At 39.8% G+C, this 19,569-nt stretch overlaps 1 protein-coding gene across 6 annotated transcripts in view; it reads right to left on the reverse strand.

Moving 5' to 3' along the window:
- Nucleotides 1-19,569, reverse strand: part of rai14 (retinoic acid induced 14) — a 51,363-nt gene that overhangs the window by 11,636 nt on the left and 20,158 nt on the right. For all 6 annotated transcript variants that reach the window (XM_017713918.2, XM_017713910.1, XM_037545663.1 and 3 more), the window contains exons 3-8: nucleotides 13,475-13,605; nucleotides 8,465-8,553; nucleotides 8,254-8,318; nucleotides 5,456-5,513; nucleotides 4,124-4,194; nucleotides 70-176 (exon numbers count right to left, since the gene is read on the reverse strand). In XM_017713918.2, coding sequence (XP_017569407.1) covers nucleotides 70-176; nucleotides 4,124-4,194; nucleotides 5,456-5,513; nucleotides 8,254-8,318; nucleotides 8,465-8,553; nucleotides 13,475-13,605 — 521 coding nt within the window. The remainder of the gene's footprint in view (nucleotides 1-69; nucleotides 177-4,123; nucleotides 4,195-5,455; nucleotides 5,514-8,253; nucleotides 8,319-8,464; nucleotides 8,554-13,474; nucleotides 13,606-19,569) is intronic.

Genomic DNA, 19,569 nt, shown 5'->3' on the forward strand with positions numbered 1-19,569 from the left:
ATCATCAAAATTGGCCAACTAGAACTGCTTGAATTGCATTCTGTCAGTATTTCTAGAGGAAGGCCCCACCTGCCATTCTTATCACAGGCGTTGATGTCAGCTCCCCAATCCAGCAGGCTGCGACACACCTCTGCATGAGCATGTCTTGCAGACAACAGCAAGGATGTGAACCCATCCTAAAGGAAGGACAGTGAAAAGATTAACTCTTTAGGTCTAGGTTTCATTTTCTGAATTGATCAATTCTGACACAGGTAAAGAAATGCATAGCGCTGCAATTCTTAATGACAGACATGTAACCTACTCCATAAAAAGCCAACAATGCCCAACACACTCAGAAAGGAAATAAAGAGCTGCAAAGTATCTTTCAGTATCTTCTGATTTTCCATATTTCAGCCAGGGAGAGATCCTCACTAGAAAGTATTAAAAATTGTCCCTCCCCTCCTGCTCCCAAGATCACTGTGGGCTGTGCCAATTAGCATAGAACAGAAAAGTGACACATCAAAAGCACTTTTAAAAGAGCCTGGGCCGAGCTTTTAGCATGTCACTGAGTGCATGCTAAAGTTCAGCCTCAACTCGGGAGGCTCAAGCATGAATACATTTGGACATGTAGGCATCGGTCATTAATCTTAAATTGGCACATGATGCTGTTCACTGCACATAAATACCTGCTACAGTCTGTGACCGTTTTCCAAGGAAAGGTATGCACCCTGATCACATACTTTGTATTTTGTCCAGTAGTTTATTTATTCTCAGTACATTCTATGGGCCAAGAGGGGCAGATCTGGATTCCCAATGTCAACTCTAACAACATGGTGTCGATTTCACCACCTAGGCATGAGGACACAAACCCTGTTACTCCCCATTTATGGTTAAGACAGACTTCGTGTACTATGTTCAGGCCCCATGGAAGCTTGTTTTTTAAGTAGGTATGCATGTGTTTTTCACCAAATGTGAAGTTCTTTGAAGTGGCCTTAAAATTCACAGTGACCAAGAGTAAGAAGGCTTTCACTTATTGACCAGCACCATCAACACTTTCCCACATTGAAAAGCTATACTTACAATGCTCAAGAAATCTGGGAATCCAGGATTTGGAGACATTGATTATAGCTCAAGCAACAAAATATGAAGGACAACATGAGGGACAGTCCTATATAAAAGTAAGTTTGGTCTGGCATCTGTACTGGAAAGAACTCCAGAGCTGGGTGACTAATTTAACAATCTGATATTTAAGCCATGTGTAATGCTAGCACTTGACATGACGTGCCAGAGAATGTTATGGCTACAGTTTAAACCAACACTGAAGGAGGGTCCAGTCAGCGATTTGATGGGCTATTTTCAGACCATTACACATCAGTACAGTATTGTTTGTTTTCAACACCACGACACATTGACTTTTCAGGCACCCTAGCACCAAATCTTAGCTGTACTCCAACAATCAATTGGGGTAAATTTGTATTTGCTTTACTAGCTAGTGACCAATTTCTTAATTCAGAACGGTGTAAATTGAGCTTTTATGTTGAACTATTCATGCACATAATTAGGGGAGAAAAAAAAAAACCCACACAGAACATTAAATTATACTGCAAATAAACAAACAAAACCGGTTTTAAAAACTTTATTTGCAAATTAAAAGTCCTGGCTCTGTTGTGAACATAAAAGCTTACCATAAATAACGTCTTCCTCATATGTTCCCTTCACAGAATTTACAATAGTATTTCATCCTTAGGGAAATGTTTTCTGGTATTTATTCACAAGCACATAAATTTGGTACGATGAAAGATTAGTATGTTGGCATGAAACCTTCATGAAATGAAATGGGAAATTTATTCCGGATGCTCTAAATTTGCCTTGAACAGAAAATTTTGGCCAGTTTGTGCACCAATGAAGATTTTCCTGTCATACACAGTAACACTAGCTCCTCCAGCTTAAGCAAAAAACAGTGCTGCTTTAAGTTCTGCTTATCAGATGGTCACAGTTTTGGTGGTCTCCCAGGTCTCGCATGGTTTAAGAGTTCCAGCTTCTTTTAAATCATGTTTTGAACTTCAGTTCTGAAAACTCCTTTTTGCCCATTTTTTTCTTTTAGCTTTCTACTCCCTAATAAAGTGGATTATCTGACAGATGCTCTAAATTTGCCTTGAACAGGAATTTTGGCCAGTTTGTGCAGAAATGAAGACGCAAAATCAGCTTTGAGGCAGAAAGAAGAAAAAAAAAAAAAAAAAAGCAACCCTCTCCGAAAGCAGACATGCATCACTACTGCACAGCTCTGTCATTTTCACCGGCTTGGCTTTCAAGCACCACGATCCACCAAAGGAACTCCCAGAGTTCCTTGTCAGTGGGCATCAAAGCTCAGCTGTAATCGTCTCAACTCAGCACGGCATCACAGCAATACAAATTTTGAAGTTTCTGGCTTCCAGCAGAGGGCAGGTATTGAGATCAAAACAACAGCATGACAGTAGGAGGTAGACAACAAACAAATGTGCAAAGCATGTCTTTGAAAACGACTAGACTAGAGAGGCCTATAGACACTGCCAAATCACACTTAACATGACTTTTGATTTTGCCAAGCGCATAACCTGGAGAGCTTCCTCCATGACTGTCAACAGGACATTGATGATATAGCTCATTATGCTGGGTATTGGGCACAGCAGCTTAGACAGAGCGCCACAACTGACTCAAAGACTAAGGCATTCAGAGGCTCTGTAATGTGCTTACTGGGCCAGAGTCATTAGGGACTTTCACAGTGTAAGAGAAGAGCTTTAAAACAGCACCTTATGAATGTCAGAGACCACCCTTCACTTAATTTCCATTCAAAAAGGCCATTAATTACTAGTTATTCATTTGTAAGAGATATTTCTGAAGAGATTAGTACCACTTACATAGGGGGGAAAGTCAAAGAGGGAAAAAACGGAAGCTTTTATTTAATAATAATAATAAAATAATAATAAAAATAAAATTAAAAAAACCAAGATACATAGAAAATGGGACTCCCATTTTCCCGGCAAGACCTGGTAGAACACCAAAAGTGTACCTGTCAAGAGGCCTTCCTTGAGCAAAGGAAGTCAACATCACCATCAACATAAAACATCAAAAGAAGACATGAGATGCGTCTTATGAGTCTAAACTTGTAATTAGGACTGCTTAAATTGTGAAAAAGATGCAACCAAGGTTTAGACTGGAAAGCAGCTTGTTTTGATTGTAGATTTAAAAATGTGAAGGATGGTCTCTGACATTTGCACAGTACTGTATCTTAAATGTGTTATGAAGGTATAAGTGAGAAACATATTGGTCCTAAATAACCAGTTATTTCATTTACATTAGTGACCATTATGCAACCAGAGTATTTAAAGTGCACACTCCTGCTTCCAAGTCACACCTAAGTAGCTCAAAGCACTCTGCTAAGGTTATTTGTCACAGCATAAGCATTTCTCATGTATTGCATCAGAAAAACAGGCCTGAATCCCGTTTCGCAATCATGTTAATCCAAGGAGTACATGAAGTATAATCAACGCTACAATTTCAACCCATTTTATTCACAATCACAATGGACACGCAAAGGCAGACTTGGAAAATCTTTGTTTCATTTGACTCTATTCAAGTGATTTAACTCACAGTTCTCTCATTACGGGCAAGGCGGCACATGCCGACTCATCTGTGGCACAGTGTGCTGCAAAGTAAATAAGGTCAGCGCTACAGAGAGGAGAGGAAAGCATGGATAATTACAATGAGAATCAGTGTGCTTGGCAGACATCAGACAGGAAAAAGCTTAACAAGTGGCCTAATGCCCAACAGAGGGGGAAAAGGGGGGGGAGGGGTGGACATAGCAATCTCCTTCGCATGGAGACCTCAAGTCTGCCACTGGGAGACTCGAATCACCACAACCAAAACACAGAGCCTAACCCCTAAAGAGAACATATTTGGCGAGTGGCTGTGTGCTTGTTATTGCACATGTTTGAGGTAGACCACAGGCACATTTGGATTGTAGCAACATGTCCAATGCAGAGTGGAGAGTGGCTAGGCTTTCTACTGATGAACACTGCCAATTCTAAACAAACAAACAAAAATCCAAACAAGCAAACAAACTAGTAAGCAAATAAATAAATGATAAATAGCGCTTCATACATACCGTATCTTTGAGATTCACAGGACATTTGTGCTCACAGAGAAGCTGAACAATCACAACGCTTCCACTGGCAGCTACAAGAGAGAACAGAACAGGAACGTGCCTCAAATCAATCTTTCTGCTAAATTCAGGAGAATATTAAAACATCCCATAGCCTGCGTTTATCTTACACTCCACACCCCCCTAAGGTTTACTTATAACGTGTGGCTTTATGAACCAAAGAGTGATTATTTCACTTTTACATGACCACTTCGCAACCTCTCTTTATCCACAGGGATTAATCAGGCTTCCTGGCTTCCCTGTATTGTGCCATGTTCAAAAAGCAGTCTAGGCTTAAACACCAATTATAACTTTAGAATCAATGAGCAGGGCCAAACTGCTGTAGGCAGAACAGGTGGATATATGTAAATATAATCATTTTCATCACGTTGCAAAAACAAGGAATTCAACACAGGCTATTTTTGTGGCTTAGTTTTGGTATACAGACTGGGGAATAATGTTCTTAAATGATAGGTTTTCCATGATGGGGCCCTTTGAAAGAGCACAGAGCCCACTCCTAATACAGTAATTACTGTGAAAAAAAAAAATGCTGAAACTGTCCCATAGAGACAACCTGACTCCCTTTGTACCACTTCTCCCCTACAATCAATCAACACCCCACCCGGCCCAAAACATCCATATTCTACTCTCTTAAAAGCAGCCAGCAATCATCCTCAACTGGCACACAGGTGCCATTTCTGCTCCCCGATTCGTCAGGTCTCTTCACCCACCTTAGTTACCCATCTCACTAAATAATACCCTGTCAGTGGCAAGTTAGCCTTCAGGTGGCTAAAAGCTCTCCAAGCTCTGCTCTGTGTTTTTGCCCCATTTTGACTTCAATTGGAGCAAAAACGCAAATATCTGGACAAATGCTTAATGCTCAACAGATATAATGTCACTTTGTCAGAGACGCACAATTACCATGTACAAAGAAACTGACTTGCTGGGGTGCAACTGCTAAATGGAAAAGACTTCGAAGAGTGATAAACAAAACACATGACCTCACGTCTTTGACTGCCGGTCTGGTACAGTCATGCTTAAATAATAGTTCTTTCAGTGCTAGGAAAGAAAAAGTCCTGCTGAGAGGTACGAGGCTTAAACAAAGCAATCAAAAGAAAACCGCAACAACAAGGGCACATCCATTTTGCTGCTCACTCAAAGAAAAAAAAATACAGGGGGAAGGAAAAATAAATAAATAATAAAATAAATAAAACCATTCCAACAAAAAGTACAACTCCAGACAGCATGACGAAGTCTAGACGCAAGCTGGACTTGAATGTGTATGGAGTCTCTTACCTGCATGATGAAGAGCAGTCCTCCCAACACCGTCTAGAGCGTCTACCACACATTTGCTCTGTGGGGTGAAACACAGTATTGCATCAAAAGCTCCACTGATCGACGTGCCGTCTTTTGCCCCAAAGCTCTCAAGAAATAACCGTTACAAACTTTTTTTTCTTTTTCTTTTTTTTTTTTTTTTTTTTTAAATCTAAAGAGCTGCCTTAAAGTGAACAGGATTTCTTTTGAAAAGACCACTAATGGCACCCCCCCCGATTAAACATTTATCAATCTGTCAGACCAAAATACATGTCTGAAGAAGCACAGGGCTTTTTATCTGGCTTCAGCAACCAAGTAGTCCTGGAAAACATACCCAGTGTGGATATATCGTTAACTGTAATCACTGACAGCCAGTAATTATAAGTAATGGATGGATGCATGAGACAGAGACTGGTTGGGCTGGGGCATATGCTTTTTTTTTTTTTTTGCACAGACATGGCAAACCTCAATTTTCTGACAAGCTGTGAGCTGAAGACTACCCCTGAAGGAACAACTGAAAGAAATCTTCACAAGTTCATGTCTGGAATAAGTTCTGTTGGACAAATGTGTTCGCCCTGATATGGGGATGTATGCAAAAAGTTATTTTCACCTGCAAACAAGTAGCGCTTCTACTTGGACATCTGCATCATGAGCAACTGCAAAAACGTCAGTGTTATCCCAACATTGGTCGTTTTGAACAAATACCACATTGGTCTGTAATGAGATGAATGAGCCTCTAGTCAATCACTAAATGCCTTGGGGTGTGCCCTGAGCATCCTGACCAGTCAGGCGTTCTTTGGGTTTGGATAAATCAAGGCGCGCATAAAAATCAAACAGACCAATGGTGTGGAGAAGCCAAGAGACCACCCTGCATTTATGTAACTTTCAGTCAATACAGCCATTCATTTTTCATTGTTTCAGTGTCTGGAAGAGCTGGACATATTTATCAGACAAAATCACACAAAAGACAACAACTGTTATTCACAGTATTTACCGTGTCCACCCTTTGCCTTTTTTGTAGCTCTTTTGGGATTCATTTCAGTTTTTCAAAGAAACCTGCAGGGATATTTTTCCACGCCTCCAAAGTTTAGTCCTAGAAGCTGGTTGCATTTTCTGCTTCGCAGAAGTTCTGGACTCTGGGCTGGGAAATCTAAAGCCATTGTCACACATGCTACCTCTGCGCAGCGTGAGCGACGTGGCAGCATGAGTGCTGCAGCTCGATCGCGCTGGCCTTTCATATATACAGCATTCGTGCTGTGAAGCAGACCAGCGATAAAGTTATAGCGACATTCCTTTTTCCAGCCAAATAAATAGTCACATCAGTCACGCTGCTCAACAAAAACAATTTATGAAAGTACATGGTGCATTTGTTTGCTCACAACAGGATTCTGACTTGTGATTAGGCAATTTTCTCAAGCCTGGTAGAACAACTGGGAAAAGTGTTTTCTAACACCAGCTTCTTTGATTTGTAAATGCTCTTTTTGTCAGTAAGAGCTTCTTGACAGCTACACATCATTTCAGACCCAGTGTTGTCTTCAAAACAGAGGAGGGATGGACAAACATCTTAGAATTTTTTTCTGATTTGAAGCAAGAGAGCGCTAAATTATCTGATAGTGACAGTTTCAGTCTACCAGGTCTTGAATGGTTAAGAGTCCCATTTTCTCTTTTTTCCACTTATATTATTTTCCTCTGCAAGCAGATTATCATATATTTACTCTCCACAGAAACACCTCCAGAAGATCATTAACTTGTACTCAATCACCATTTGACAGGAAATTAAATGAATGGTTTTCTGATTTTTTTTGCACAGTACTGTATTTTTTTTCCACTCAAAAACAACACAGGCCAAATACTAACCAACTCAAATCAGATGTTTACTAATGTATTTTAATATACAGCAATATGTATCAAAATTATAATATATAGTAATAAAATTCCCATATGCAACATCCATAACGCAGCGCCAGTATCCAGGAAAATCCATAATGCAGCCCCAGTATCCAGGAAAATGAATGCAAAGCCACACATATTACTACAAGTGATATGAACTCACAGAAGGGGTGAGTGAGTAGCCATGAGCAGAATGGATTTTTAATCTCCGCAGCTCCAGCAGAGGCAGCAGGACTAGAGAAGGGCTGACTGGAGCAGTATGGGAGACGGTCACACATTCACAGGAGCCACCAGGTGTGCTGGCAGGCAGCGTGGGCTGTTCAAATTTTCACAAGATCCACACCGAACAGCCCACACAGAGTTAACCATGCAAAGCCTACACAACTCAGCTCACACAGGGGCTGACAGAACTGGTGTTTCAGAGCATGATCAGAAAAACTCACCCCAAAAAGACCTTACCGTGCACAAACATACCACTCAAAAAAACAAGGGAGAGTAATTTACTAATCATTATCACTGCATGTGCGTATGCTTTTGCACTAAGGTAGTGACAATGGCAACAGAACATACGATAAGCAATCACACACTGTGAGCACAGACATACCAGCTATGAAGCTTATAGAGCTTATTTATGCCTCCAAAAGGAGCTGGGCAAATAAGAGCTACAACTGCAGTTTCTAATCACAGCAACACACTGCACATGCGCAGCTGGGATTCATCCTGCACCATTACAGAAGGTTTGAAGACGCAAATTATGAAGATGTTCAAATAAATGAAACAAAACGGCCTGTCTGACCATATTGACACAGTAAATCGTAACGTCCTGCTAAGACAGTAAAGCAATATGAGCTTTCATAGGATTCAGTGTTAAATCTGTAACACTACTTTACCTGAATCAATTTTTTGGCACACTCCTGATGGTTGTTTTTGGCAGCTAGGTGTAAAGCACTAGAACCTAGAGCAAACAGGAAAAGTAAATTCGACATGTTTAAATGACTTAAACAGTGAGGTATGTATGAGAAAGCCATAAAAAATGTTTTGGACTCAAAGCACTACACAACACAGGAAACAAGCATGAAAAGTAGCACCCCTGAGACTAACCTGAAGCGTCCACTAAAGAAACGTCAGCTCCATGAGCCAGGATGACGGCTAGGCACTCTGCCTGACCCCGAGTGGCTGCTACATGCAGACTAAAGGAGAGAAGACACAAAACAGACAGTTACAGTCTAAAAAGAATGCACATGATTTTAATATGACCTCAAAGTGTGGCGCAAATTGTGCAGAAGTACATAAACGAATTAGTGTATTTGGGTTAAATTGGTCGTGTGCTTTAAAAGGTAGGCCACCAACATGTATTGGATGCATGAGTGATCCCTTAAGGGCAAATACAGAACTGTGTTCACTGGTGTATAAACACAAGGGCCAATGCGCAGCACTAGGTCAATCCGTTTTTCACTTTGATGGATGAGGCATGCACGAAACAAAAACACACTGAAGCAATGCATAGTACTGCTGGAGGCTAGAGAGAAAAAGTATGAGGACACTTAATTAAATCAATATATTCGTCTGTCGCTGATGTATGGTGTGCATACCCCCCCCCCCCCCCCCCCCCCACACATTTCCTGAAACCTTCCTGACCAATGGGAAACCAGCTATAATGATCTTGCTCACCAAGTCCTGTAGGTTCAGTCGTGATGCGGACTGATACTAACAGTGCTCTCTAGATACTTCAGTGAACTGCTTTTATTGAATCCTGTCAACTCCATCTCATCACTAATTACCACTGGTGAACAGAGTAGCTCGAAAGGCTCAGAGGCACTACAATAATAAAGCAAGGGCATACTTGAATTGAAGCTGAATCACACCATCCCTCTCAATTGCAATAAGCCTCGGAGGACAACGCTCGAGCCGTTTATGATTCTGTAATGATTCTCTATCAGTACACTGCATAAGATGTGTCATGTTCCTGCTACAGAAAGGTCAATCCAGGAAAGCCAAGACAATATACAGCAGCCAATAGCCTTGGGGGGGGGTAATAAAAAAATCTGTTTTAGGAGACTGAGCTAAGCTTGATTTTTGGACCAGAACCCAGTTATATTTATAGATATCAGAGATTCCGGAATAGTGCCTCCGTATCTGCCTCTGTGTTTACTTTCCCTCTGATACGATCGGAATGTTATTCACTAGAGGAATACATTTAAACATGAGGCATGTGTAATATTCTCTGTAAACCTTCCCGCAAGGTATTTACACAAGAACTTCAAGCAATCCCACTTATTTATGTTAACCCAATCAATTACATAAAAATCTGATAACATTTTCTAAAATCAGACCTTTTCAAAGTGAATGTCAGTGGAATGGATCACCAGTCCGGTCTTTATCTTCCACAAATTAGACATGCTTTTTGTGATTACGAGGAATGCCAAGCAAGTCTGTGGCCTGTATGCATCCCTGTAGCTTATGAAGCCTCCAGAGATTGAACACAATGGCCTCTTCATATGTTCAGATAAAGGGTTATTGTGAACTTATGACAGTGCTTCCGCCCAAAGTCAGTTGAATGAAGACAAAGTACTGGGGACCAATTCAGGTCAGCAGTGTCCGATTGCACTGCATCTGTAGTAAAGAGGTCAACCCAGGGGGTCTTTATCTATTTGTCTGAGGCTGGAACCACACATGATAAAAGTACCATGAACCGAAGTGAAAAAAAAAAAAAAAAAAAAAAAAAAAAAAAAAATACAGCACTGTGCAAAAGTTAGAGACCACACTTCGTTTCTATAATTTTCAGTAAAAACTAGAAAACATTTTGTTTTTCCAAGTTATTTTTCAGGAGATATTTTGGAGAAGATTAGATATATTATTTAAAAAAAAAAAATCAACTTGCATAAGAAAGGAGAAAGTCCAAGGAAGCAGAAATTTTCAAAACTGAAAATCTAAAATGGGTCTCCAAACAACCATGCAAAGTCTGGTAGATCAGCAAACATGCCACCATCAGATAAGCAGTAAAGCTGTGAGAGATGGATCCACTTCTGCATCAGCTCTGAAAAAAATCCACAAGTGTTTAATCCTTCCACTGTGAGAAGACATCACTATGATGATGAAGCTGTCAAGAAGCTGTTACTCAGAAAAGGAAAAACATGCAGCTTGCCATTATTGTTAGAACAATGTCCAGACTCTAGGATAGCCAGGACATCAACTAAACTTCATGAGTTTGAGATTTCTTGAGCAGAAAAATTTAACCAACTTCTAAGACTGAACTTTAGCATGTGGAAAAATATCTCTGTAGATTCCTTTGAAAAGATTAGGGCAAATCTCCTGAAAAGGCAAAGAGTGGACACACAAAATACTGAACATTTTAATTATTTGGTCCATCATAATTATGACAATCGCCTAATCGCAATTATTGGAGATTCGTCACAATTACTTACTGTGATGGAATATTATTTGTGAGGGCTGAGGCAAATAAATGTGAAATAACTGTGCGACACATCATGGAACTAAAAACAAAAATTGTTCTTTTGGCAGTGTAACAAGTTTAGGAGGCAGCGCTGAGTGATGTCTGCTGTTAGCTATGAAACTAATGTTTTAGCATGTAAACTGGCAGCCAATGACTAACCAGCCAAATGTGTCCTCTTTAGGCTTATATTATAATAGTTGCAACAATGAACAAGAAAAGACCATTAAATCATTGATCGCAATTATTTACGTCATTAAAAACTTCATCATGACAGCCTTAATTATATTTAGCTGTTGAGTCCTCTGCTTTTTAATCCCCATGGATTAAAAAAAAAAAAAAAAAAAAAAAAAAACACACACACAACACACACAACACACACACAACACACACACACACACACACACACACACACACACACACACACACACACACACACACACACACACACACACACACACACCCCACAACCGGTACTTAAAGGTTGTTTAAAATGCAAATTAGATAAATGAGCAGTGATCTCTGACTTCTACACAGTGTAATAACACAGTATGGCCAGTGAGTACCAGAGCACAAAGAAAACAATATTACAAGTAGGGCTGAAAGATTAATCGTTTTTATATAGAAATCAGAGTTTAATTTTCAAATCTCAAGTGCTGCTAATTTTTTTTTTTAATTAAAGCCTACAATCAAACAAACAAACAAATAAATAATCAAAGTTCTTTAAAAAAGATGGTTCTTCAGTAAAGACAGTGGTTATATATAAAACCATAAACACTAAAACATCCATTTGTTTAAATGGTTCTTTGCATGGTGAAACAATTCCTCAGAATGACGGAGAATGTGTTCTATATAGCACCTGCTCTTGTTACGATATCAAGTTTGTAACAATGGAAGAACTTATTGTTACAAGCTTGATATGCTACATAGAACCCTTTTCAAAAGGTGCTATAAAGAACCACGTACAGCACATTCTCCATAAATCTAATGAGCCATTTCACCATGCAGAGAATTTTTTAAGCATGTTCATCAGTTGTGGAGTGTTTATGGTCCTGTACAGAACCATTTTCTTTACTAGAGAACCCTTGAAGAACCATCGTTTCCAAGTGCGTACACCAGCAAAAACAGTGAAGTTTTAAGAGGGGACATTGGGCCTAATAAGAGCTTGTGAAGTGCCTGTACATAAGTTAGACCAATCAGAGGCAACCAAATCTCCATGTGTTGTGACATCACAACCACAGCTTATTGGCAGTCTGGCACACTACGTTCAAGTGTCAAGCCTCAAGCCAAAAAAACCACATGCGGTTAATCTGGTCTTCTTGGATAAAATAAATCAGACTTGAATCTCAATTTATAAAATATCGCAATTAGACATTTTCACCAAATCGTTCAGCCCTAGTTACAACATTCACAATAAGTCAGTGCAGCTACATACACCATGTTGCCAAAAGTATTCGCTCGTCTGCTTTCACACGCTTATGAACTTGAGTGACATCCCATTCTAAATCCATAGGGTTTAATATGATGTTGGCCCACCCTTTACAGCTATAACAGCTCCAACTCTTCCGGGAAGGCTTTCCACAAGGGTTAGGAGTGTGTTTACGGGAATTTTTGACCATTCTTCCAGAAGCACATTTGTGAGGTAAGACTCTCATGTTGGATGAGAAGGCCTGGCTCACAGTCTCCGCTCTAATTCATCCCAAAGGTGTTCTATCGGGTTGAGGTCAGGACTCTGTGCAGGCCAGTCAAGTTCTTCCACACCAAACTCGCTTATCCATGTCTTTAAGGACCTGCTTTGTAATCTGAAGGCCACATGAAGTTTGGAGGTCTGTAGCAATAGTCTCTGCTGAAAGTTGGTAACCGCTGTGCACTATGCGCTTCAGCATCCACTGACCCCACGCTGTCATTTTATGTGGCCTATTGTTCCCAATCACTTCCATTTATAATCCCACTGACAGTTGACTGTGGAATATTTAGTAGTGAGGAAATTTCACGACTGGACTTGTTGCACAGGTGGGGTCCGATCACGGTACCACGCTGGAATTCACTGAGCTCCTGAGAGCGACCCATTCTTTCACTAATGTCTGTAGAAGCAGTCTGCAGGCCTAGGGGCTCGGCTTTATACACCTGTGGCCATGGAAGTGACTAAATTCAATTATTTGGATGGGTGAGTGAATACTTTTGGAAGCATAATGTAAATACAAGGAAAGAAAGTCTTTCAAAAGTGAAGGGTGAAAAAAAAAAAAAAACATCAGTCTTTTACAGACTTGTTCTCGTTCCGCTCAGCACATTCTGGGCACCCAGAAGGGCTTTAGACATTGGCAAAAGGTGCTAACTGGAAATTGCATTTGAAATCAGATTATAAAGTGTGAGCATGCACGCCTGCAGGCGAAAATCAACAGCTGAACAAAACACAGTATTAAATACAGGAGCAATGCTGTTGTTTATCCAGAGGTTCAGCATTCATTACCACTGCTAAATGTATGCATGGGTTAGAATTTAAAGCATCCTCTTAAAAATGTGCTTACTCTGGACATGACTTTTAGGAGAATCAATACAAAAACATCCATTAGGAATGCTGACAAGCCAAAGGGTGAGATTCGTGACTACAGTGCATGATAATGTGCACGGATCAATAAACACATCATCCCAGTACTCACGCAGACTTGCCCTCGCTGTCCAGTTTTGTGGCATTGGCTCCTTTCTTTGACAGGAGGGAGGCAACCTTTTCTGTTTCTCCATGCTCCACAGCACTGAGGAGACGCTCATCATTCTTGCTCCATTCGTGAGCCTGAGGGCAAGAATCGCAGGAGTCAGGTCTCATTACAATCACATCCTTATAAAGCTGATAAATCAAGCACTTTCAGTGTAGGTGGGAGATGCAATAACTGACCACGGGAACATGAGTGCAGTCTACGAAAAACTGTGACTGATATAGATTTTAAGGAGCTAAAAATTCTGACTAACTAATATCAGCTGATAATTTATTTTAACTAAACAGACTTGTGTTTAATTTAAACAGCACTTTATTAAATAATATGGCAGTTTGTGGTCAATTAAACTGTCAAATATGATCGCGAACCATAATGCGACGTGAAATTAAACAGACTTTGAAAACAGAAGGCATACAGAGTTTCTAATTACTGATTCAGAACACAGAAAAAATGAGACACATGCATGTTGGCCAGTGCCAGATACAAGAGCCCTCTTATCTGGTAACAGAAGAAATTACCCACTGGTTTTAAATGTTTATTCTGCCAAATTCTGCCGTCTGCCAATGATAAGACAGTCTGTGGCACTGAAAGACAAGGGAGCACATTGATGGCTTAATCTTTCTAAAAAATAAAATTACATAATAGTTCAGTTCAGTCAAAGTACTGATTTTAACAAAGAAGTCTAACAAAACAGGTCTGTGAACGTCACAGACTTTACTGTCTCAGCCCACTTAGCTGAGCCTGATGCCTTTTTCTATAAAGCCATTTTACCTGATGTATGATACCTGACATGTGATTTTACCTGAGATCCAGTGTTTGTAGGTACAATCGCTGCCTGCAGCACTGAGCATGTTCATCCAGCTCTTTACCTGCGTTTATGGAACCACAAATCTTATCTATTCTAGGCAAAACCAAATGGTAGTAATATAGGATGTTCTAACCAACAACGTTTTTAAAAGTTTAATTATGTTAATGTGTGGGAATGCCAATGTCTCCCCATGGTTTACATGAAATAAGTCAAAAGGGTTTTTAATCTAGCAGGGAATGAGTTTGTCACCGGGGGCTGTTACCCACAGTAACTCGATCTGTACAGAGAAGATGACTGTTCATTTGGTGTTTTGTCCATATAGACATCATTGGTCTGTATTGCATTCATACTTCAAATGAACCATGAGTTTGTTTAGAAGCAAAATGAGACAATCCTACTTCAGGGTCTCCCTCCTACTCGGGGTCAGGTTGACATGCCAGTACTTCCACTTGTTCCAATGCAGTGCACTAACTGAGCGGTAACAGGTTCAATTTAATCAGGACAAACCAGCCAAGTGTGAAGACACTATTAGTGCTTTATCGACAGAATTACCACCAATACTACATGGGGCCTCATTGGCCAATATTATTGGGCAACACATGCATCAGCTGGGACCTACAACTACCATCAAGTGTTTACGGAAGTGCTGAGGACAGGCCATCCATAAACTTATAGATTATTTATGACTAGTACTACTGCAGGACAACCATTGAAATCAGTGGGCATTACCATTACCTGGTGCTACAAATCACTCAAACCAGACATACCTGTCTCAGCATGCAAGTAGTTGGCGAGTTACCAAGAATAATAAATTACATTTATATAGCGCCTTTCAGAAACCCAAGGTCGCTTTACATAGCCAAAAAAAGAAAAACAGTATACAGAGGAGGAGGAAGAAAAATGTGCATTAAACAGAAAAGTCTTTAAGTCAGATTTAAAAGAAGAAAGAGAAGAGCAGTCCCTGAGGAAGAGAACTGCAGAGTTTAGGGGCCATGGCACTAAAGGACCTCCCTCCCAAGGTGGAAAGTCTGTTGCGTGGAACAGCAAGCAAGTTATTGCTAGAAGATCTGAGAGAGCGAGAGGGAGTGTAAGAGGTCAGCAGTTCTCTGAGGTAGGGGGGAGCAAGGTTATGTAAAGCTTTGAAAGTGAGAAGTAAGATTTTAAACTTTATACGGGACGGGACCGGCAGCCGGTGTAGCTGAGAGAGAACGGGGGTGATGTGAGCTGAACGCTTAGTATGAATGAGAACTCTAGCTGCAAAGTTCTGAATGTACTGTAGCTTTTGCATAGACTTTACAGGGAGACCAACAAAGAGGGAGTTACAGTAGTCAATGCGTGACATAATGAAGGCCTGAACCAGAGTTTTGGCATCTTTATCAGACCGGAACGGTCAGAGATGAGCAATGTTAGGTAAATGAAAGAATGCAGTCTTGGTGAGGAATTTGATGTGCAGATCAAAATTGAGTGAGTCGAGTAAAACACCAAGATTTCTAACGACGGGTGCAGGTTTAATGAGCAGGCCATCAATACTAACAAATTTCATAGTTTTGTTCTAAGCTTTAGGCAAAGTCACAAACCATCAAATCCTTCACGATACAAATTCTTAAAATTAAGCGATTGGTCCATAAGGAAGAAAAACAAAACAAACTTCTCTCCAACCTTACAAATTAATTAACATTCGTCATGCAGAACTAATAAACCCGGCTCATGGAGCGGAACTGGAAGGCGCAAAGTAGAGTAGAACACTAACGCCGAAGGCTAAAGAAGTGCTATCCTTGAGAATGCAGAACAACTTGAGAAGGCCACAGAGTCAACTGGGGTCAAAGTATTTTCCCTGTGCACTGCAATAACCATTTAGGAGATAAACTAGTCAGCACGCTGCTCCTAGAATAAAAATATACCATAAAATCAGCTGACCATAAAGATTTCAGACACGGTGTATAAATATTTTTGTTAGTCGTTTTCTTTGGTTGAGCACCTCTATTTTAGATTTTTCGCTTGCTAAGCTCATTTTCATTACAGAATTTATAACACACACGGGGGTCTTTAGACAATTTTAAACATGGAAGATGCAACAGCACGGAATGAATTGGGAACTCTAACTTTGGATATTACTAGAGGACACTGCTCTCTTGCTGAGGGTTTCATTTCAGACTGTGAGCTGAGGAAAGGCAGTGTTTATAGCAGAAGCAGGAAAGACCACAGAGGTCAGCAGACAAAACGCGGAGGTCCTTGCTCGAGCCCGTCACTATTTTCGGAATGCACTGCAACACTACACGGCCTACTGACAGACCACGGAAAACTAAGTGCTATATTTGTAAACTGCTTTTCTCTGACCTACTGTCCACAATCAGCTGGTGCAGCTGAAACTCCGTTCATCTACTAGTGTAAAGTAGTGGGGCAAAACCCTTTATGGTTACAGGTCAGAGTTCATTTTTAGGGGTCAGTCTAAGGCTGAAATATTAATTGTATTAATATTGAAATCGCAATTTCATTTTCAAATTGCAAGTGCTGCAATTATTCTAAATTTTAGCCCACGCTCTTCTTCAAGGTTCATAAAAAAAAAAAAAAAAAAAAAAAAAAAAAGCTCTTCAAGGATCTTAAAAGAAAGATAGGTCTTCAAGGTTCTTGTTCTTCAAATGTTCTTTAAAAAAAAGAACAATGTTTATAAAAGAAGATTGTTATTTAGTAAAGACAGCCATTCTATACACAACCATGAACACTCCGACCCATTTGCATGCATAAGTTCTTTGCATGGTGAAAAGGTTCTTCAGATTGGAAATGTGCTGCACAGCATCAAAAAGTGTTGAAAGTTTCTAGCTCTTGTTTGACTAACTATGCAGCACTAAGCACAGTACAGCAGCTAAGAATTCTGTGCTGCATCTGTGTTCCTGTGCAAGAAAGACGCAGTGCATTCTGGCATTTCTGAAAAAGTGCTCTATGCACACCTTCCACAAGGCAGCCTTCAATCAACTGACAGGACTTCTAATGTAAATGGTGCACTGCATTGTTTACAGGCCCTATCCCATAGAGAAAAGAAATCATTCATTCCTGCAAAAATCTCTCAAAATATCCCATTATTGGCCAGCTCTAATCTAGGAGCTAAAAATATTCAAGTCTTTATGCAACACTGAATCCAAATCCATTCTACAAGGCTCCATAAAAGTACATTACGTTGTAACCCAGCCAGAAACAGCAACACTTAACTTTATCAGGAAGAGAGCAAAGACTTAAAACACATGAGGGATCAGGAAACATGCAAACAATCTCCACCCATGTGCTAATCTAAACACTTAACTGCTATCTGATTAAATTCTTCCTCAACAGAGCAATATTTAAATCAATGTAAACAATGTAAACCAAGCAGCCCAGAAGCGTAAACCTAAAACGGCTTCAGAATTCTGCTCACACTTACACTCACACACACTCACACACACTTACACTCACACCCCCCCTCTGTTAAACGTGACGGAACACAGTTTCCACAATTTGTATACAAAGCAGGATGTCAAAAGACAGAATAACGTCATTAAAGAAATAAAGAACAATACAGAAGTCAGCAGAACTTCTGAATAAGCAACACCACAAAAGAATTAAAGGCAGATGACCCCAGAGACCATAATGCCACTCTGCATCTTACTACTGCTGTGCTAGTACAGCATATCCAGACCCAGCCCACAAATTCATAGCAGTGGAAAAGAGGCTTAAAATTGACCATTATTAAGTTATCAACCAAGATTTCAATGTAAACACAAAAATGTGAAAGCCCATTTTCATCCGTCAGCTAAGCTAGCCTAGTCACATCGTAATTCAGCTCATAGCTTTTGGTCATTTCTGACCGTTTATTAGTTAGCGGATGTCAAATGTCAAGTAGAAACCTGTTTTTAATCTGTTTATGATCCTGTTTATTGGTATCTTTCTGCAATGCTCCCTATACACAGTGCTTCTCTCCTGGTATGTGGTAGCCTTTAGATGGTTGTAGTAGTCTTACGCTTCCTTTTTTGGACTAAAAACATAAGACGCAGGCATTAAGCTGCCCTCTGGTGAAATGCAGAGTTCAGACATCTCAAATGTTCTTCAATATGAAAAAAAATTCTAACTTTTTTTTAAACTTATGATATTCGAAGACTTTCACTCATCCCCAAGCACAACTTCTAAAAGCATCACCACAGATAAACCAAGCATAATTTTCAGTGTCACACCAGACTACAGAACCCATTTGGATGGATGGACGGACTTATCTGCATAAAACATCCTGTCTTGTATTTAGCACTTTGTGTATTTGATGTTCTGTATTAACTGTCTGGTGTATTTATTGTATATTCCGCACTCATTTCACACTGCTGTGTATCTGTACTCCATGTAGTCCTGTGTAATTTGCTGCTGTTGTGTGCACCATGGGGCCTGAAGAACATCATCTCATTCCAATGTACACAAGCTATATTGAGGAATGCCAGACTACTTGATCTGACCTGAAAACCAGTAATCTGCAGTACTCTAAAGACCTGCTATAACCAAGTTCACTTCTGTAAACAATGGATTCCACATCAGAAGGCAGCAGATCCGCTGTAGTGCTAGCAGCAACGGCTGTGGCTCCTTCTAGAAGGATAAACGTGATTGCATTTCCCCGGCTCATCTCGGAGCTCATTAGAGTGGGCAGCCTGCCATGCTGAGTCAGTAGTGGCTCATTTTCTTCTGTGACAGCAAAAAGAGCAGTTTATTATTGTAGTAGTTTGAGATCTATTTCACATTCACCAATATAATTTGCTTTCAAAACTATAATTAAAAAAAAAAAAAAAAAAAAAAAAAAAAAAAAAAAAAAAAAAAAAAAAAAAAAACACCCCACAACCCACACCACCACAGTATAAAAGGGTAAAGGGTATGTGCATTTTTGTATCAGTAAGAATTTGATTTCATTTTTCATTCATTTCATTCAGGAAAAAAAAGCTGTTTATCTTTACATTTTAAAGAAAATAGATTTTAATACCCATACGATGTTAAACAGCACTACTACATATGAATAAATAAAACATTTTAAAAGTTATACTACTAAAGAAAATGTTTTTGAACTAGCTTTTGTACTTTTACATCCACATAAACCTAGCTCTTCAAGCTTCTTGACCTAATTATACAGATAAGGTAAACTATTAGAGATATTTTTTGGAACACCTGACATTTTTAGACTTTTGAGAAGCATCAACAGCAAAACTGAATGATTTTAACACACTGAAAA

This window comes from Pygocentrus nattereri, chromosome 16 (genome assembly GCF_015220715.1).
Source record: "Pygocentrus nattereri isolate fPygNat1 chromosome 16, fPygNat1.pri, whole genome shotgun sequence".
NCBI classification, from domain to species: Eukaryota; Metazoa; Chordata; class Actinopteri; order Characiformes; family Serrasalmidae; genus Pygocentrus; species Pygocentrus nattereri.